General features: G+C 46.0%; 2 protein-coding genes and 1 long non-coding RNA gene across 3 annotated transcripts; all 3 read left to right on the top strand.

Moving 5' to 3' along the window:
- LOC132383844 (uncharacterized) lies at positions 1–5345 on the top strand. The gene is made up of 3 exons (XR_009508772.1): positions 1–162; positions 2350–2606; positions 5247–5345. It is a non-coding gene; the product is annotated as an uncharacterized LOC132383844 (long non-coding RNA).
- A 12181-nt stretch (positions 5346–17526) lies between these two features.
- Positions 17527–17919, top strand: LOC132383807 (histone H2B 1/2-like). Its single transcript, XM_059955013.1, has one exon. The coding sequence runs from the start codon at positions 17527–17529 to the stop codon at positions 17899–17901; it is 375 nt and encodes a 124-aa protein (XP_059810996.1). The 3' UTR covers positions 17902–17919.
- A 272-nt stretch (positions 17920–18191) lies between these two features.
- On the top strand, positions 18192–19859 carry LOC132383771 (late histone H2A.L3-like). Its single transcript, XM_059954975.1, has one exon. It carries the CDS (start codon positions 18916–18918, stop codon positions 19297–19299), a length of 384 nt encoding a protein of 127 aa, XP_059810958.1. The 5' UTR covers positions 18192–18915; the 3' UTR covers positions 19300–19859.
- The last annotated feature ends 1600 nt before the right edge of the window (positions 19860–21459 follow it).

Below are 21459 nucleotides of genomic sequence, written 5' to 3'. Positions count from 1 at the left end.
GGTCGGGCGGTTAGTCCGGGGTGGTGGACACGGGGTTGTGGTAAAGTGGAGTCGGTCTCTACTTTGGGTTTCGGCTCCACTGTGGGAATCGGCCTCTCCTCTTCCTGCCCTCGGAACAGTGAGTGTCTGTCAGCGCCTCACCGCACCGGCTCTCTGCCTCAGGTACAATATTTAAACCATATTTGTACAGTTACATGGATAGGAAAGGTTGAGAGGGTCACGGGCCTACTGCAGGCGGATGGGACGAGTTCAGGTCGACAACTTGGTCGGCCTCGATGAGTTTTACCGAAGGGACGGTTTCAGTTCTGTATAAATCACTGACTCTATCCTGGGCGGTTCAACCAGGTTCCTGGGAAGGTTTAATGAACAGAGACTTTGCGGGTTTCTGCCCCCACACCTCCGCCGGCAGCTGATTTAGGAGAGCAGCTATTCTCTCCGTGAAGTATGTACCCTTCAGATCCCCTTTAAATCTGTCTTTAAACAGTTTTGTACAATTCTAATGAGAGGCAGTTCTTTGGCTGATAAGGCAAGAAGAACACACAACCCTGTCTCTCTGTGATGCCACATGCAGGGAACTGTGTAACAATATTAGAGACACATGCACAGGTACTTCAGTGAGCAAGGCCTGGAGGGATATGAATCTAATGCAGGAAAGTGGGATTAGTATATCTCTGCGTGATGGGGAGCATAAATGTGATGGGGCAGAGGGTCTGTTTCTATCCTGTATCCTGACCACAGCAGTCCTCCACTGCAGTGGGGTTTGTTACCTTCATTCTCAGCTGTGAGCTTGTTCCACTCAACGCATTATACTCTGAGAAGATGTCTGCACCCTCCCACTTTGACCAAGCTGTTAGCCATCTCCTAATATTACCCAGAGCTCTTCACCAAATTCTCATATAAAAGTCCTGGTACTGGTGCACAGGGAGTGGGAGCATTTTGGTAGCCTTTTGAGGGGGTTGGTTCACTATTTGACCATTAATACATTTGTCCAACCGAAATCCATTGTCCTGGGTTCTGAGTGTTTTAGGTCAGTCCATCCTGAAGTTCAGTGTTCCAGGTTCCCACTGAACTTTCACAGTCAGTGGTTTCTGCATGGCTATACTGACCATCGAGAATCTGTCTCCACTAACTCAGCACTTGGTCTGTCTCCTACCCTGCCCTAGTGATTCAAATGTTCATCCAGATGGTCCTTAAATACCAGCCTGCACCACCCCCGCAGGCAGTGTGTTCCAGATTGTAACCACCTTCTGGATAAAGAGGACAGTTTTCCTCCTATACTCATTAAACCACACATTTCACACAAGAAAACTAATCTCAGTTTTGCATATCGTGACAGAAATGATTTTGGTAATACATTTACTTTCAGCTTTGAACTTTGTAGTCGAGAGCCGGGTGTTGTACTGGTCTGTGTCCTCACTGGCCGGTGCTGTGCTCTGGCAGCTCAGTGTGCTTGGAATACAGTGTCAGTGTTTTTACAGAAGTGTGTCCTCATTACACAATTGATCTTGTCCACCCTGGAGTTTGGAAGATTGACTGGAGACCAGAATGATTTTTTCAGACTGTTATTGGTCACAGGATCATTCTGGGATGGTCTGGACTATCTGACCCATCAAGTTTATACCAACTCCTGCTACAACATTTCCACAGTCCAATTCCCCTCTCTGTCCCCACAACTCTGCTGGTCATTTCCTCTTTGAACACTGGTTGTTCCCGCCACCACTCTGGTGAGTCCCATATTTCCCAAGGTGAAGTCAAGAATGTCTCCCTCCCTGGTGGACCATCTACATACTGTTTCAGGAAACCTTGCTGAACACATTTAACAAAAAATGTCCCAACTAAGCCTCAGTTAAGGGAATCCAAGTCACTGGGGAGATTATTCACTCACCAAAGCTACTCTATTGTTTTTACATCAGTCCACAACCTGCTGACATATCTACTCCTCTCACTGGCTACAGTTCAACCCCATCACAGTGATTGCACCTTTCTCATTCCTGAGTTCCACCCACATTGTCTCACTGCATGACCTTGAATTTGTGACATTCTGCCTGATCAGCAGTACAGCTCCCCCAGCCTCATTCACCACCCTCTGGACTGTCTGAATCTGAATCCTGGAATGTTTCGCTCCCAGTCCTGCCCTTCTCTGTAATGGCTGAATCACTGTGCCATGTACTAATCCAGGCTCTAAGTACGTCTGCATTAACTGTTCCACACCCGGCACTGACACAAACACAATTCAGCCCCTCGGTGCCACTGTGCACATTAACTATGCAGTCGTGTACTGGGCAAATGGCATCAACACGGTGATGCCATCTGAGAATAAACTGATTAGAAAGGCTGGCTCTGCTATAGGAGTCAAACTGGACACACTGGAGGCCGTGGTTGAACAAAGGACCCTACGGAAAATCCTGACAATACTGGACAATGTTTCTCACCCTCTGCATGCCTCCTTGGCTGAACAGAGGAGCATCTTCAGTAACAGACTGAGACAACTGTGCTGCTCGGAGGAGCGCTGTATGAAGTCATCCTTACACTGGGCCATTAGGCTCTGTAATGAGTCAACCTGTAGCCGGGGAGGTGATGACACCCCCCATGTTAGACTGTTGGAGGTAACTTACTTTTTATTCCTTCTCTTACTTCTAATATTTGTTTATCTGTGCACTTGTAATTTATCTATTTGGACTTACTTTCTGTGTTAATCCACATCCGTCAATGCCACTACTGACCTTTCACTTCTCCCATCAGCTGTCCTGAAAGAGCCCAATGATCCATGTAACTAAAACCCTCCGTCCTGCACCAGCTTGTGAGCCACACAAATAACTGCACCACCTTTTCATTTCTTCCTTCGCTAACAGGTGACACGGGATTACCCCCATCCCCACCACAGAGTTTCTGCTTAATTTGTCTCTTTTGTTGGAACCAACATGAACACGACCTCTGGCTGCTCACCCTGCCCCTTCAGAATGGCCTGTACTTGTTCAGTTACATCCTTGGCCCTGGTATCAGGGAGGTGATGCACCATCCTGCAGTCTCTCTCCTTGCCACAGATACACCTGTCTGTGACCCCGGCTAAAGACTCCCCCGTCACTGAGGCTCACCGAGAACACAGAACAGTACAGCACAGGAACAGGCCCTTCTTCCCATGATGTCTGTGCTGAACACGATGTCACATGAAACTAAATCTCTTCAGCCTGTGTTTATCTAAGGCCCTGACAAATGTCCTTATCATATCTGCTTCCAGCACTCCCCATGGCAGCCCAAACCCAGCCCTCACCACTCTCTGTACGGAAACAGAAATCTTCCCTGCCCTGAAATTCACCTTTAAATTCTCACCCAGAGGTGCCTTCTCATATTTGATATTTCTACCCTTGGGAAGTGATTCTGACTGTCTACCTTGTCTACACTTCTCATAGTTTTATAAACTTCTGTCAGGTCTCCCCTCAGCCTCCTTCAATCCAGGGAAAACAGTCCCAGTCAGTCTGATCTTTCCTTGTAACTCAAGCCCCCAGTCCAGGTTCCATTCCTGTGAATCGTTTCTGCACCTTTCCAGCTTAATGACATCCTTCCCCTCGTGGTGACCAGAACGGCACAGGCTACTCCTGGTGTGGTGTAATTATTGATTTGTACAACTGTAATGTGATGCCCCAACTCCTCTCAGAGCCTTTGCCAATGAAGGGAAGCATGTCATGCTCCTTCTTCACCACCTTGTCTCCCTGTGTTGGCACTTTCAGGGAACTATTTACCTGTGCCTCAGGTTTATCTTTTCATCAACTGGGTATGTCCTGACCTGCTTTATCTTCTCAAAATCCAACATTCTGCTTTTGTTTGACACTGTAACAACACTTCTCTGTTTCTCTACACTGATGCTCCAGCAATAAATGTCAATGAACCATTCACCTTTGAACTTTGGTCATATATGGTCTTATGAACCCCTCACTGCACCCGTCTCTATTTTGTTGTGCAGGCAACACCTTGCCCCCTCTCTGTTTCTCTCATTTACAATTTATCTCCACATCATAGCCTGACTTCTGATTTCTCCTGCCACTTTACATGCCATCACGCTTTGCCACCTTAAACTCCATTTTCCAAATATTCTACTCACCGACTTCTTGTCCTGTTGGAGATCAAATGTCCAATCACAACATGTCCCCCACCACATTCCCTGTTATTGACAACCATGGATTCTTCCCTCCTCCGGATTATTAAAATCAGTAATAAATCATTGGCAATCCATAACTGGTTGCTGGGACACTCCACAAGTTATATCATCCCAGTCTGAATCGGACCTGTTATTCTGTCTCAGTATGATAACCAGTTTTCAGTCAATATTAACACACTTCCTTCCCAGAACTGAGCTCTGGTCTTGTGCACCAGCCTTTCATGTGGCACCTTGGCAAATGGCTCCTGACAATCGAAAATCACCACTTCTTCAACTTCCCCTGTAAAGTCTCAAATCTCTGGTATGTTTGTCAAACATGACTTAACATTCAGTAACCCAGGTTACAGGGACAAAGACCAGGTTCCAGATGGACAGGGTGGTGAAGAGGCTTTTGGAACACTGGCCTTCAGTCAGGGCACCGGATATAGAAGCTGGGATGAAATGGTGCGGTTGTACAACTCATTGGTTTGGCCACATTTTGCAAATAGTGTTTAGTTTTAGTGACCATGCAGTATGACAGACACCATTGAGCTGGAAAGAGTGCAGAGGTGATTAACGGGGATGTTACTGGATCTTGAAGGATTGATTTATGGAAAGAGTTTTGGACAATTTTCCCTGAAATGTTGGAGAATGAGTGGCGATATTGCAGACGTGTATAAAATTGAAAAGGGCCTGGGTTGGGCCAAAGATAACAATCTTTTAACCAGGGTTGGGGATTTATGAACTGGAGGGCATTGGTTTAAGATGAGATTTAATAGGAACCTGAAGGGCAACTTTTCCACACACCGGCTGGTCAGGTATATTAAAAAAGTACTTGGACAGGTAGATGAGAAGGAAAGCTTGTGAAGTATATGGGCCAAATGCAGGGAAATGGGACAAGGAGCAGGATACACAGCATAACACAGGATAACCTTGTTCATAATATGGTGATGAGGGGGTTACAGACCACAAGCTCAGATGGGAACTTTGGTCAGCGTGGACCATTTGAGCTGAAGGGCTCGTTTCTGTGCTGTGTGAATCTGACTGTAAACCCTGTTGACTTAGTTCAATCACATTAAACTTTTCTAAATGACTTGTTATTTCTTCACAGATTATAGACTCCAGTAGCTGAAGTGAAGTTAACTGGACTACAGTCACCTGCTTTTTATCTTCCACCCTTCTTCAACAATGGTTTTCAACTCCACTGGGATCTTTCTGTAACCGTGAGTTTTGACAGACTTCAGTGTCTCTACTTTCTCTCCAGACTTCAGTGCAGATCATTGGGACCTGGAAATGTTTGCTTTTAGTCCCATTAGTTTCTCCCTCCTGAGGATGGTTGTTACACATTATTGCACAATATTGTAATGTCAGCATCAGATATCTGTGGGATGTTTGCTGTGTCCCCACTGTGAACATTAATTCCCTGTCGGTCCTATGCTCAGTGCAGGCTAGCAATCCTGTGACACCGCTGGTGCCTGACTCCATCGGTCTCTGCTGTTGCTCTGGGTTCATCAGCTCCTGCATGGGCAACAGCTTGCTTTACGTATCGTACTACCCTGGCTTGCATATTGATTTTCTCCGAGGGTACAATATCCATGGTCGACCCTGACCAGCAGAGGGCCATCACAAACATGTCTGTCCATGGCCTCCTCTACAACTACAGGTTAGCAGAACAACACCTTATATTCTGAATGTGTCGCCTCCAATCTTGATGGCATGAACATTGATTTCTCAGAATTCCTGATATTACTACTGTTACGTATTCAGGCAACAATAAATATATGAGTTCGGCAAGGGTTCATATAACAAATAACACGTTTATTAAACACTGAAAACAAACCCCCCAAAAGTAAACAAACACTAACGTAACCGGAAACAGCTGTTGTGCGGCAGCTTAAACAGTTCTTAAAGCGATGCAGTTCAAACAGTTCTTTTAAAGTGTATTGCCAAAAGTTCAAAAATGCTCACAGTCCATTTAAAAGGAGAGACTTTTTAAGATGATTTAAATTCTCTTTCACGTCGTTTTGCTTCGATCCCCGACGTCGAACTTCTCCCACGAAGAATTTACGAAACGAAATGGCTTAAAGGCACTGACCTTTTGTTTATCACACTGTCCTCAATCTTCTGCTATCCCGCAGAGATTAACACGAGAACAGTCAACAAATTCCTTTCGATTAAGGATTAAATAAGGTCGAACCCGTTTCACTGTCGAAAATAGATTCTCCTCGATCTTTAACTCCCGAACTCCGATCTTCACTCTCCACTGATTTCTGAACTAGCAGTATTGTAAAGAACCTTCTGGCAATGCCCTTTTAAACTTTAGGCATTAGATAAAACTTCATATTTCAACTAAACTGCGTCATCACATTAAATCACGCAGTGGCATGAAGTCAACTTTGCAAGTACAGCCACGAACTGCCCCTCCTCACAGGGTGGGGTCTTCCTTTTATAATCTGTAAAAAAAAACAGTCACATGATCTCTACTGGTGGGAAAATGATGTCACTCCACCATCACAAGACCATTACCTCAAGTTCAGTATAGCTTCAACACCATTCACGTGACACTGTCATGTCATGAGTACGTAACACTACACTCTGTTCCCTCACCCTCCCTTCTTTACCTCCATTCTGATGCCATTTAATCCCTTCACCTCTCCTCACGCACCCTCATGATATGCCCGTCAACTCTGTCTGGTTCTCCAGCTCCTTTGTGTCATCCCACGGTCCAACATTCTCTCCTATTGGATTCCTTTCTCTTCATCTCTTTGCCTTTTCTGCCTGTCACCCAGCTCCTCACGTCATCGTCTCTCCACAAACCACACACCCCACTCGCTTGTCCTTCTCCCACCACGCCCCCCCCCCCACCACCTTATTCTGGCTTTTGTTCTTTTCTTTCTCATCCCGATGAAGGTTCTCAGCCCGAAATGTCGACTGTTTGCTGAGTTCCTGCAGTATTTTGTGCGTGTTTGCTTCAGTCTGTGTGTTGATTAAACTAATCAAACTGGTACAGTGGAAGAGGAATTTGTGGAGTGGTCAGAGACAGTTTCTTACAGCAGGATCTTACCCAGGAACAGGACATTTCAGATGTAATCTGTGTAATGAGGTGTGATTACAGAGAGATCTTGTGGTGAAGGATCATTGAAGAAGTGATCACAATGTGGGAAAGAAGACATGGAGAGGAGTGGTCTCAAGATCCTCAGGTGTTCCTCCCGATGGGATAAAGCACAAAAGGAGAAATATCAAAGAGAGATGAGAACGGGGCTGTGATTGTCATGAGAGATTTAATCAGAAGCAGATTGGAGTACTGCTGCATCGAGTAACTTTGCTCTGAGAGCTGCAACAACCACGATCTGCTGGTGGCAACCCATTCCAACTGAGTTCCCCATTCACATCCCGGCATATCGGTACCTTACAGCTGTCTAAACCGGTGATGTGGTGGTAATGGGACAAGCTACCACTTCCTATTAAATGCTACTTACCAAAAAGCCTCTTAAGAGACCCTATCGTACCTGCTTCCGCCACCGTTGCCGGCAATCCATTCCACGCACTCACCACTCTGAGTAGAAAAACTTACCCCTGACATCTCTATACCTACTCCCCAGCACCTTCAACCTGTGTCCTCTTGTGGCAACCATTTCAGCCCTGTGGAAAAAGCCTCTGACTATCCACACGATCAATCTTGTGCACATCTACCAGGTCACCTCTCATCCTCCGTCGCTCCGAGTAGAAAAGGCCAAGTTCACTGAAACTATTCTCATAAGGAATGTTCCCCATTCCAGGCAACATCCTTGTAAATCTCCTTTGCAACCTTTCTATGGCTTCCACATCCTTCCTGTAGTGAGGCAAACAGAACTGAGCATAGTACTCCAAGTGGGGTCTGACCAGGTTTGTGTATAGCTGCAACATTACCTCTCGGCTCCTAAATTCAATTCCACGATTGATGAAGGCCAATACACTGTATGCCTTTTCAACCACTGAGTCAACCTGCGCAGCTGCTTTGAGCGTTTATGGACTCGGACCCCAAGATAACTCTGATCCTTCACACTGCAAAGAGTCTTACCATTAATACTATATTCTGCCATCAAATTTGACCTATCAAAATGAACCACTTCAAACTTAACTGGGTTGAACGCCATATGCCACCTCTCAGCCCAGTTTTGCATCCTATTAATGTCCTGCTGTAACAGTCCTCCACACTGTCCACTACTCCTGCAACCTTTGTGTCATCAGCAAACCTACTAACCCATCCCTCCATTTCCTCATCCAGGTCGTTGATAAAAATCGTGAAGGGTCCCAGAACTAGTGACCGACCTCCAAGCAGAATGTGACCCAGCTACAACCACTCTTTGCCTTCTGCGGGCAAGCCAGTTCTGGATCCACAAAGCAATGTCCCCTTGGATCCCATGCCTCATTACTTTCTCAGTAAGCCTTGCATAGGGCGCCTTACCAAGTGCCTTGCTGAAATCTAGATACACTACATCGAGTGCTCTTCCTTCATCAATGTGCTTAGTCACATCCTCAAAAATTAAATCAGGCTCATAAGGGACGTGCTGCCCTTGACAAAGTCATACTGACTACTCCTAATCCTATTATACCTCTCCAAAAGTTCATAAATCATGTCTCTCAGGATCTTCTCCATCAACTTACCAACTACTGAGGTAAGACTCACTGGTCTGTAATTTCTTGGGCTATCTCTACTCCCTTTCGTGAATAAAGGAACAACATCCACAACCCTCCAATCCTCCAGAACCTCTCCCGTCCCCATTGATGATGCAAAGATCATCGCCAGAGGTTCAGCAATCTCCTCCCTTGCCTACTCCATGTAGCCTGGGGTACATTTTGTCCAGTCCCGGCAACTTATCCAGCTGGTTGCTTTCCAAAATCTCCAGCACATCCTGTTTCTTAATATCTACATGCTCAAGCTTTTCAGTCTGCTGCAAGTCCTCATGACAATCACTAAGATCCTTTTCCATAGTTAATACTGAAGTAAAGTATTCAATACCTCTGCTATTTCCTCCGTTTCCATACGCACTTTCCCACTGTCACACTTGATAGGTCCTATTCTTTCATTTCTTATCATCTTGCTCTTCACATACTTGTAGAATGCCTTCGGTTTTCCTTACTCCTGCCTGCCAAGGCCCTACTCAAGGCCCCTTCTGGCTCCTTCCTAGTAGACTTATAATCTTCTAGATATATATCATTACAGAAGTGGAAATAATATGGCACAGCTGTAAACCTACCTTGAGCAGGCAGTGTTCAAATACTGAGCAGCCATCCAAGAAGAGAACCAGAGAGAAAGGCTAACAAAACACCTTTGATAACTCTCAAGGAGTTACAAGCTTCAGTTGCTAAAATGGGAGAGATTATGCATACATCAACTGTTTCCCAGGTGCTTCACCTGTCACAGTTTATCAGGGAGTGGCAAAGAGAAAGCCACTGTTGAAAAAAGCTGTCATGAAATCTCACCTGGAGTTTGTCAGAGGACGAGAGGGACTCTGAAGTCAGCTGGAAGAAGTTTCTATGGTCTGAAACTAAAACAGAACTTTTGGAATCAGACTAAACTCTTAAGTTTGGTGTAAGCCAAACACTGCACATCATCAAAAACACTCCGTCCCTGTCGTGGAGCATGGTGAGGCTGCATTGTGCTGTGGGTTTGCTTCACTGCAGCAGGCCCTGAAAGGCTCATGAAGGTAGAGTGTAAAATGAATGCAGCAAAATACAGGGAAATCCTGGAGGGAAATGTAACGCAGTCTGCAAGAGAACTGAGACTGAGATTTGTTTTCCTGCAAATCAATGATCACGAGCTTAAAACCAAAGCTGCATAAAAATGCCTTAAAACAAGAAAGTTAATGTCCTGAAGTGGCCAAGTCAGAGTCCAGACCTAACTTTGTAGCTGGATTTGAAAAGGGCTGCTCACTCACAAACTGCATGCACTCCGACAGATCTTGAGTAGTTTTGTAAGGAAGAATGGGGGAAAGTTGCGGTGGCCAAGTGTGCAGAGCTGATAGAAACATAGACTCAAGGCTGTAATTGCTGCCAGTGGTGCATCAACTAAATAAATACTGACTTGAAGGAGCTGAATACGCCTACCTGGACATGGTCCTTTTCCTGTACGTTTGTATGCCTGTCTTAATACATGACTCCCTTACTCTTATACTCAACACCCTGACCAGTGGGGACCAGCATTCTGTACACCTTATCCCATTGTGTAGCCACGTGCAGTGAGCTATGTGCCTGGATCCTAAGATCACTGTTTACACCAATGCTGTGAACATTAACATTATATGTTCTTCTTTCATTTGACTCCCAAAGTGCAATACTGCATTCCCTCCTAGATTAAATTCCTTTTGCAATTTCTCTGCATATGTTTGTGATCTATATCCCACTGTGTGCATTGATCAATATTTACACTGTCCACAATTCCACCAATCTTGCTGTCACCTGTAAACTTGTAAACCACCCATCAACATTTTCATCCAAACATCGATATATATCCCAAACAACATAATTCCCAATATCGATCCTTGTGGATCACCACTGCACACGGACTTCCAGCCCTATATAGCCTTCTATGAGGAACCCATTTCTGAATTGAAATTGCTATTTATATTGAAACTTACGGGTGCCTTAGTAATGCCTTACTAAGGTCTATATAGATCACATCCACAGTCTTGCCCTCGTAGAGCCATAGAACATAACAGCACAGAAACATCAAGCACTAGATGTTGGGACTGATTCTTTTTATATTATATATTAATGTAATGATGAAGGAATTGATGGATTTGTTGCAAAATTTGCAGATGATATGAAGAGACAGATGGAGGCCTATTCCCTATTCCCTATTGAGGAAATAGGGAGGACAGACAGATGAAGAGAATAGGCAAAGAAGTCGCAGATGGAATACAGAACTGGGAAGTGTATGGCCATGCACCAGTTGAAGAAATATTAGGGTTGGCTATTTTCAAAATGGAGAGAAGATACAAAAAATGAGGTGCAATGGGATTTGGGAGTCATTGTGCTGGTTCTGTAAAGGTTAATTTGCAGGTTGAGTCTGTGGTGAGGAAGGCAAATGTGAAGTTAGCATTCATTTCAAGAGGACTAGAATATAAGAGCAAGGATGTAATGTTGAGATTTATGAAGTACTGGTGAGGTCTCACTTGGAGTATTGCGAGCAGTTTTGGGCCCTTTATATTAGGAAGGATGAGCTGAAACGGGATGGGTTTCAAACAAGATTCTCAAAAATGATTCCAGGATTAAACAGCTTGTCATATGAAGAGTGTTTGATGTCTCTTGGCCTTTATTCCCTGGAAGTTAGAACAATGAGGGATGATGAATTGAAACCTATCGAATGGTGAAAGACCTTGATAAAGTTGATATGGAGAGGACGGGTCTCAGAAGAGAGGGGCTTCCTTTTAGAATGGAGATGAGGAAGAATTTCCTCAGAGAGAGTGGTAAATCTGTGGAATTCATTGCCACGGTCGGCAGCTGTGGAGGCCAAGACTTTAGGTATTTAAGGCAGAAGTTGATTGGTTCTTGATTGGTCAGTGCATAAAGAGATACAGAGAGAATGTAGGAGATTGGGGCTGAGAGGAAAAATGTATCAGCCAAGATGAAAAGACAGAGCAGACTTGATGGGCCAAATGGCTTAATTCTACTCCTGTATCTTATAACCTGTATCACCACCACTGAAACCTCGATCAATTTTGTCAAGCGTGATCTGCCCACACAAAACCATGCTGATTGTCCCTAAGCAGGCCATGTCTTTCCAAATGTGGATAAATCCTGTACCTCAATTTCAAACTCGGATCTGCTGGTCTTTAAACAACTCCTGCACGTCAGATGTGGACTTGTCTGACAGTGGCTGCTCCCAATCAATGCCCCGTGGTTTCTGTCTTACTCCGTCCTAACCTGCCCTCCTGCAATTCAGTACCTTCATACAAGATCTGATTTTATTCTTCCTCATCACTAAGAAAAAAAATAAGATCCCAGAATATTCACTGACTCTTAGCTGTCAGCTGGCCTGGCTCATTTCCCAAAACGAATTCCTCCTGTCTGTTCTCTCCTCTTGTTGGGCTCTGTACATAATGTTTCAAACACTCTTCAGATTCAATGAAGAAATCTTGTGCATCTAAGTATTAAGCAAGTTCCAGTCAATTCTAGGGAAGATAAAGTCCCAGCACTGGTCGTTGACGGCCAGGACAATAATCCCATCGGTGGACCTGCAGATTGTCTCTGTAAATGAGCCTTCCAGTTCATTGTGACTTACCCAGAGGGGTAACCTCTGCTCCTGTTAAACCCACCCTACCCCAACACACATGTAAAACAATGTAATGCAGGAGTGTTCAGCTGCCAACCCTGTCCGTCCGACCACAGAATACTCCTAATGTTGAAGTAAACTCATTTCATCCCATCAGTCCCACCATTGGTCTTACATTGGCTTTCGTTCTTTTCAGACTGTCTTGTCATACACACATTCTCCCACATGCTACTCCAGTTCAAACTCCGCCAACTGTCACCATCAAACCTCCTGGTGAGGATATTGGTTCCCCTCCAGTTCAGATGCAAATAACCTTGTTTGTCCCGGTCTCCCACCTGCCTGGAAGGGAGCCCATTGATCCGTAAATCTGAAGACCTCCGTCCTGCATCAGTTCCTCAGCAACATATTAAACTGCACAAAATATCGATTTCTCACCACACCAGCACAAGGTTTGGGGCATAATTCCGAGACTGCAATCCTGGAAGTCCTGCTTCTTTACCGAGTTCCCGAAAATCAGTTTGTAGGACCGCATCCCTGCTCGTTTAACCCCTAACGTGCAGCAGGAAGAAAGCTCCCCTACTCAATGTTCCCGTTCCACCTTCCCTTCGAGAGACCTTGTAGCTGAAGCCCCACCCACCTTGCACCAGCTCCTCAGCCACCACTTTACCTGGGGTATAGAAGGCGCCAGAAGTGCGGTATATATATCCTTATATCAGTCTATGTATACTGTTCCTTTATGTGACTGGACATTAATTTCCCTCACGATTCAGAGGAACAGTTGTTCTGAAAAATTAACCCTCTCATCATTGGAAGTGACTGCACCCTTGCCCACCAACTGCTGTGTGTGAACGCGCTCGCACTGGTCATGGGGCCGGGGAGGGCCAGACCGAGGTTCTCGGGGATTTATGAAATAGAAAAGCACTTCCTTTGATTTAAAGCAGGCGAATCAGCAAATTCCAGAAATCCTCCAGTCTGTACGTGGTGTGTGAGGGAGTTTTTTTCGCTGGAGCGCCTTGTGTCGAACAGACCGTTGGAAATTGCCGGGTGTAGTAAAGTGAAGGCCGAGCTGGACGATGAGAGGCCGCTGACGGCCCTGTCCGTCACTCTGACTCTGTCCCCTCACCTCACCGCCTCTGTCTCTCTGCGCGTTTCTCGGTCAGGAGTAGTGGCAGAGGATTGGAGGATGGTTTATGTTATCCAGTCACGTAGGAAAGGATCGAAGGAAAACCAAACACAAGACATTGTTCAGATTCTGGACGGTCTCGGCCTGAAACGTCGGCTGTTTACTGTTTCTCACAGATTCTGCCTGGCCTGCTGAGTTCCTCCAGCACTGTGCGGGTATCGCTGCAAGGAAAAGCCTGGGAGCTGAGTCAGGTCTGCTGCTGCAGTTCATTCATTAAAGACTCGGCTGACAATGTCAATGCCCGGCTCAGCAAATATGCAGATATCACTAAAGTGTGAAGAATGTAACCAGCAATACAACAGGACGGTGGTCAATGAGGTCAGTGATTTGAGTAATGACAGATAAATGTGAGAAAGAAAATAGGTGCAGGAGTAGTCCATTCGGCCCTTCGAGCCTGCAAACAAGAACAAGAGATGTTCCATTGTCAATGACGAACCAGGGCCGAACTGCCGTGGGGAATGGTCGGTCCCTGGGAGTGCTGTAAAACAGAGAGATATCGGGGTGCAGATATCGAATTCCTTCAAAGTGTAAACACAGGTCGGCAGGACGGTGAAGGTGGTGTTTGCCACACTTGCATTCATCGGGAGAGTATTGGGCACTGGACCGTGACGTCACATTACAGCTCTCCCAGCCTTGGGGAAACCACTCTTGGAGCACGGCGTACAGTTATAGTTGCCCAGTGATCAGAGGGTGACATTAAACTGGAGAGGGTGCAAAAGAGATTTACCAGGAGGCTGGATAGACTGGAACATTCTCATCAGAGTGTATGTGGCATTAGAGAAGCTGATAAAATAATGGCAGACATTGATTCAGTCAGTAGTGAATCTGTTATCTCCAGGGTCATGGAGTTGGAAGCTAGAGATTACAGGTATAAAGTGCGAGAGGAAAGATTTAACTGAGACCATGAGGAGCAGGTTTTATTCACAGAATGTGCAGTTACCTGGTACAAACTACCTCCAGTGATGGTATAGAGGGGCACAGTTGCCAAATCTCTTGGACGGTGGAGAGGGAAGTTTCACAGGGACATGGGCCAAATTCATGTAACTGACAATGGTTTTGTTTGGCCGCTTGGTCAGCATGGATGTGTTGGGCTGAAGGGCCTATTTCTGTGCTGCATAATTCAGTGACTAGGTCTATTCCTGTGGCAGAGCGGGAGGGACAGGGTCAGTAGTGAGAAGGTTTGGGGGATGTAGACAGGAGAGTGAATGGTTGAGGATTGGGCGGATGGAACAGAATGTGAGGAAATGTGAGATCACCCATTCCCAGGATCAAACTGTAAGAGTTATTTCCACACGGGATGTTCAGAGGAACCTGGGTGCCCTTGTAAACAAATCACTTGAGTTAACGTGCAGATACAACAAGTAATGAGAGAGGCAAACAGTATTTTGTCCTGTGATCCAGGAGGAGTGGAGAAGAGGGGTACAGATGTCTCACTGGATTCTATAGGGCCCTGGTGAGAGCACACCTTGAATGTAGTGTCCGGGTTTGGTCACACTTCCTCAGGAAGGATATCCCTGCAATAGACGGAGTTCAGTGACTATTCCCCACACTGACTGGGCTGGTTCCAGGGATGGAGGGTTGGTTATGTGAAAGGAGAGTGAGTGGGCTGGGTCACTATTCCTGCAGTTAATGAGAAAACAAGGATTTCTGTTAGATTCTTTCAGGATGTGACTGGCAGTAGGCAAGGAGGATCTTTCCCCTGAATGAGATCTCCATAACTGAGGAAAATACCCTCAGAATGAGGTGTAAATCATAAGCAGGAGAGAATCTGGCTGGTGCTGGAAATCCAAATCAACACATACAAAATGCTGAAGGAACTCAGCAGGACAGGCAGCCTTTATGGAAAAGAGTAAACAGTCAACACTTCGGCCCGAGACCCTTCCATCAGATCTCGTCCTGGTGATGGTTCTCAGCCCAAAGCATCGACTCGTTACCCTTTCCCATAGATGCTGCCTGGCCTGCTGACTTCCGCCAGCATTTTGTGTCTGTTGATCAGATTGAGGTGACAAGCATTCAGGATGGAAATGAGATCATATTCCTTTAATCTGAGATCTAAGAACTTCTGTATTCCTTATATAAGTAATCTGGAGCCTCAGGTGCTGGGTTGAGTGAAAGCTGAGATCAACAGTCTCTGGGAAAATTTTAGTCTCTAAGTGAGTCCATAAGACCATCAGATTTAGGAGCAGAATTTGGCCATTTGGCCCATCGAGCCTCCTCTGCCATTTCATCATCACTGATCAATTTTTCCTCTTAGATTCAATCTCTGCCTCTTTCCAGTGATTTGGCCTCTGCAGCTGCCTGTGGCCAAAAATTCCACCGATTCACCACTCTCTGGCTGAAGAAATTACTCCTCATTTCCACTCTAAAAGGATGCCCCTCTATTTTGAAGCTCTGTGGTCTGGTTAGAGACTCACCCACCACAGGAAAAGTCCTCTCCACATCCACTCACTCAAGCCCTTTCACTATTCGATAGGTTTCAATTCGGTAACACTTCTTTCTTCGAATTTCCAGTGAATAGAGGCCTAGTGAGGTGAAACGCTCTTCATTAGACAAGCCATTTGATCCTGGATTAAATTCCCCATTTGTGACGTAATCTCAGTACAATAAATTCTGGATTTCAGATATTTTTGAGTTTTGGAATCATGGATTAATCTGCCCAATATTAATCATTAGTTTGTACTGCAGTAAACTCTGTTAATTTAACCCACGCAATCCCAGGCACACAGATGCAAAATAAAGACAGGTGTAAATTTAGAGTAGGGAAGTTTAACCGTACTTGGAGGTAAAGCCTGATTACTAGGCCTCAGAACATTCTATTCCCCCAACAGTCAAAATAAAACCAAGTAACCAGGGGGAAAATACCCACAACTTGCCAGAATTACACGCCTCTCATTATCTTGCTCCATGGGATAAACACAAACCGGGCCTGATCCACCGTGGCTGCGTTGCCTGGGCGATATTGTCTCATGAGTAAAGACCCGAAATACCCAATGACCCTAAGTTGTATTATTGATGATGTGCCCCTTTGCACACCCGGTTCCCTAAGCCAAGTGGTGTTGAACCACGATAATGAAAGGCATCAGCCACTGTGTGGCTCCACTACACTACCCCATCCACCATAGTCCCACATATCTCACCATACACAATCTACAGCCTTATCTCTCCCAGCATATATACATCCACCAGGCCTACCCTCAAACCTAATCCAGGGGTCCAAGGGGACACACAGCCCCACAAACACGATGACTGGTGTCAGGAGGAGGAAGATCCAATAAAGGCAAGTGTTGGACCTGGTGAATGAAGGCATGGGCCAGATCAGATGGGCGTTGCGTGACTCTGAATCGAGAGTGACGAGATGAAGAAGCACAAGAGGGTGATTCTCCCACTGCCTGCATAATCTCTTTGTTATTTAGATTTTGTTCTGATAGTCCTCTGTCTATTTGAATATGTTGGTATAATTCATATTTAATTCCAGTGTTTCTTGTCAATGCTGTGTCTGGTGCAATGTGTCTGTGATGTTGCTACAAATCCGTTGTTCCTTAAGCCTGTGCATAAATATGAACTTTACATTGAAATGTCCAAATCTCTCCTTCGCTCTCCTGCTTCCCTGTGTCATGAACGGAACGTCTTAGTGTTTATTTTTACAATATTTCATCTGATTTTATTTTTAATCTGCTTTTGAAATTTGCATTTCCCTTTTCAATTTCAGCCCGCACCCCCGCCTGTCTCTGCCCTTCTGTACTTCCTCCCGCATTAAACGACAGTGGTAACCGCCACACATTGGCGCCGCTTCCCATCCCCCAGCGTTCCGATTGGTGATTCATTTCTCCAAACAGCCAATGGCAATGCTCATCATTCCCATCCCCATTAACATACCACTTTGGGCGCTGCCTATTTAATCCGCGCTCCGGACAGCTTCTGCTTATTATTGTGTTTGAAACCGACGAGGAAATGCCTGATGCACCGAAACCCGCTCCCAAGAAGGGCGCCAAGAAAGCTCTGTCCAAACCGGCGAGCAAGTCTGGCAAGAAGCGCAAGAGGACGAGGAAGGAGAGTTACGCCATCTACATCTACAAAGTGATGAAGCAGGTTCACCCCGATACCGGCATCTCCTCCAGGGCCATGAGCATCATGAATTCATTCGTGAACGATATTTTCGAGCGCATCGCGGGTGAGGCTTCCCGCCTGGCCCATTACAACAAGCGGTCAACCATCAGCTCCCGGGAGATCCAGACCGCCGTGCGCCTGCTGCTGCCCGGGGAGCTGGCCAAGCACGCCGTGTCCGAAGGGACAAAGGCGGTGACCAAGTACACCAGCTCCAAGTAAAGCTGCCCAGTGAGATGATCGAAAACACAACGGCTCTTTTAAGAGCCATTTACAATTTCAATGAAAGAGTTGTACTACCATTTAGGTAATAAATTACACATACTTTGTCTGGTGACTTTTACAAGAGCGAAATCGCGATTGTAATAAGCTCACACTGAACTGACAAGGAATTGTTCCCCCCCGCCCCCCCCCCCCCCTCCACATCAGTCCGTCCCACTCGGTATCCATGCCAAGCGGAGGATTGCGGCCGTTGTTTTATTTGTGGCTTCAGGAGTTTATTGGTTCCAGTTGGGTAACTCCTGAATCTCATTTCAACTCGAGCCTGAAAGACATTATGGCTCTTTAATATGGAGAAGCGTCGACAGTCCTGCTTATAGATGCTGCCTGGCCTGCTGGGTTCAACCAGCATTTTGTGTGTTTGAAATTCCAGCATCTGCAGATTCCCTCGTGATGGCTGTTTCATATTATAACTTTATAAAATTGCAGACTAGACGCTGGTCAAAGTTTAAGAGCCGTTTTCCATAACCTGATAACGTTCACACAGTGACCGACCGCGGGCAGAAGCTGAGGGTCAGTTTTATTCGGTTCCGTTACGGGTTGAAAGAAATTAGAGAATTGAGTTCCCAAACACTCCAATATCAACTACACTTAAATCAAATGTGCCCGGTTTCAGTAACAGAGGGAAATGCGAAGACCCAATCTTAAAACAGATCTGCAATTATTTAACTGGAAATTAAATTTGAACAATAGATTTATTTTTTGGCGGTCTTTTTTCCAGATTTCAGTGCACTTTGGGGAGGAGACGGTTATTTTCCGCGCTTCTACCTTTACGGACTGCTGATTGGTGATTAAGGCAGTTCTTCGATTGGAGCATTTCTCTTCACCAATGAGAATAAGCAGGATCAGACCAAACACAGACATCAGTTTGCATTCTCAAAGGAGGTATAAAAATGGCGAATTGGGGCGGGGTGAACATTCCTTCATAATCTCTGGAGTAGAACTGTGACGGTGAAAATGACTGGACGTGGAAAAGGCGGCGCTGGCAAAGCTCGGTCCAAGGCCAAATCTCGCTCGTCTCGGGCTGGACTACAGTTCCCGGTGGGCCGGGTACACAGACTCCTAAGAAAGGGCAACTATGCTGAACGTGTGGGTGCCGGAGCCCCGGTCTATCTGGCTGCTGTGCTCGAGTATCTGACGGCCGAAATCCTCGAATTGGCCGGCAACGCGGCCCGGGACAATAAGAAGACCCGCATCATCCCCCGGCACCTGCAGCTGGCCGTCCGCAACGACGAGGAGCTGAACAAGCTGCTGGGAGGCGTGACTATCGCTCAGGGCGGTGTGTTACCCAATATCCAGGCCGTCCTGTTGCCCAAGAAAACCGGCGCTGCCAGTAAGTGAAGCGACGTAAGCTGAATCTATTTACCCAAAGGCTCTTTTCAGAGCCACTCACAATGTCTGTGGAAGGGCTGAGCGGCGGGTGCTTTCCGTCCGTTTGATATCCTGCATCTGTCAGTGTCTCGACGTGTTTCTTCCGCGAAAGAAACCGAAATAAATCTGCACAGAAACCGGTTCGCTTCAGTCCCGGCTCGTTTTCCCCTCTCAGCAGACCGATTGCAGCTCTCTCCCCTTGCAGAGAATCAGCGGGTTCACTAGGCGCAGAGTCGTGAAATGAACTTCCGGAGTCAGCCCCGGGAAGGAGAATTTAATCTCCGATCACTGAACGACTCCGCTCTTCATCACCGAGAACCGCGTTGTCTGGGCTCCACATTGCGGGTTGACCCCGGACCGTTCCGGTGTGCAGAAGGCGGGAACATCGCCTGTTCGTTGCTTCATGAGCGATTCTCATCGCCTCACAGAAAAATAACATTTGCGTTTTACATTTCAGAATCAAGTTTATTATCACCGGCATCTGACGTGAATTTTGTTAACTTCGCAGCAGCAGTTCAATGTCATACATAACCTGGAAGACAAAGTTATAAAATAATAAATAAAACAAAATAAAATAAAACAATAAATAAACAAGTAATCAGTTACGTATATTGACTGTTATTTTGAAAAATGTGCAAAAACAAATTCTGTATATTAAAAAGTGAGGTAGTGTCCATAGTTTTAATGTCCATTTAGGAATCGGATGGCAGAGGGGAAGAAGCTGTTCCTGAATCGCTGAGTGTGCTTTCAGGCTTCTGTATCTCCTACCTGACGGTAACAGTGAGAAAAGGGCATGCCCTGGGTGTTGGAAGTGTTTAATAATGGACGCTGCCTTTATGAGCACCGCTCCCTAAAGATGTCCTGGGTAGTATCAGCAGCTTCTTTCGGTGCTGTGCCGTAGCCCCTCCACACCAGACAGATGCCGCCTGTCAGATTGCTCTCCGCGGCACAACTATACAGGTCTCTGACTGTCTACAAAGGTACGTTTACCCTGTGGAACCGATCGTATTTACTGAAAAAAATCTCGTCCACCCAGGCCTCTGAATATAAATGAACATTTTGCCAAAGAGTGGGTCAGTTTGATCGGATCTGCCGAGAGGCTCCCTATGTGAGGCGGTGCATCGCTCTGAGTTTGGGTTGTGCCAGGGAGAAAAGGGAGGGGTGGGTGGATCGAGTTCTTCAGCACCTTAGTTCCAGTCACTTCTCTACAAATTCCTGTCTGTCTAAGACTTCCCTAAATACCCCTGTGCTCTCTGCCTCTGCCACCAGCCCTGACAGTGCATTCCAAGTCCCCATCACTGTTCCCTTCACTTTCTTCCTCTGATCTTAAATACATGTCTTTTAGTAGAAGACATTTCCCTCCTGTGAAAAATATTACTGGCTGTTTACACCAAGTATGTCCTGCAAAATTGTATAAATTTCTGTCAGATCTCTCCTGAGCTGACGCCACTCCAGAGGAAAAAGCTCCAGCATGTCGAGCCTCTCCTCACCTCACTCCTCCTCCAGACATCCTGCTTAACAACTTCTGCACCTGCACCGAAACCTCCACATGCTTCCTAGAATGAGGTGACCGGAACTGAACACTGTGCTCTCACTGTGGCCAAACTAGCATTTTATAAACTGTAACATGATGTCCTGGTGATTGAACTCAATGCCTTGCCCGGTGAAGGCAAACATGCCGTACACCGGCTTTACCACCCTGTCAACCTGTGCTCCCAGTTTCAGGGAACCAATCTGCCCGGACCCAGCATCCTTCTGTATGTTAATGTTCCTGCCATTACCTGTGTACCCACGCTTTATGTTGGACGTGCACCCCTGGGTATCCTTTTCACCACAATGAATGTACAGAATGCAGTGGGATTATCTTTAATCCTGCTCATCAGAGATTTTTCATCACTGTTTCTCACTCTGCAAATGTTCTTGAGTTCCCTTCCTTGTTTTAAATATCATCCTCTAACACCCTGTTTGATTCCAGCTTCCTAAGCCTTACATAAGCTTCTCACTCTTCCTCGACTAAATTTACTTCCTCTCTCATCATCCAAGGTTCCTGAACCTTGCCATCCTGGACCCTCCCCCTTACAGGAACAAACTGGCCCTGAATCACTGTGCAGCTGTCTTTAAACAAACTCA

The sequence above is a fragment of the Hypanus sabinus genome, chromosome 31, assembly GCF_030144855.1.
Source record: "Hypanus sabinus isolate sHypSab1 chromosome 31, sHypSab1.hap1, whole genome shotgun sequence".
Classification (NCBI taxonomy): domain Eukaryota; kingdom Metazoa; phylum Chordata; class Chondrichthyes; order Myliobatiformes; family Dasyatidae; genus Hypanus; species Hypanus sabinus.
Note: the sequence above shows the minus strand (reverse complement) of the source record. Positions and strands in the feature narration are given on the sequence as shown.

What these genes read in the sequence shown, in the direction of transcription:
- LOC132383771 (XM_059954975.1), top strand. Translation starts at nt 18,916, where the DNA reads ATGACTGGACGTGGAAAAGGCGGCGCTGGCAAAGCTCGGTCCAAGGCC.
- LOC132383807 (XM_059955013.1), top strand. Translation starts at nt 17,527, where the DNA reads ATGCCTGATGCACCGAAACCCGCTCCCAAGAAGGGCGCCAAGAAAGCT.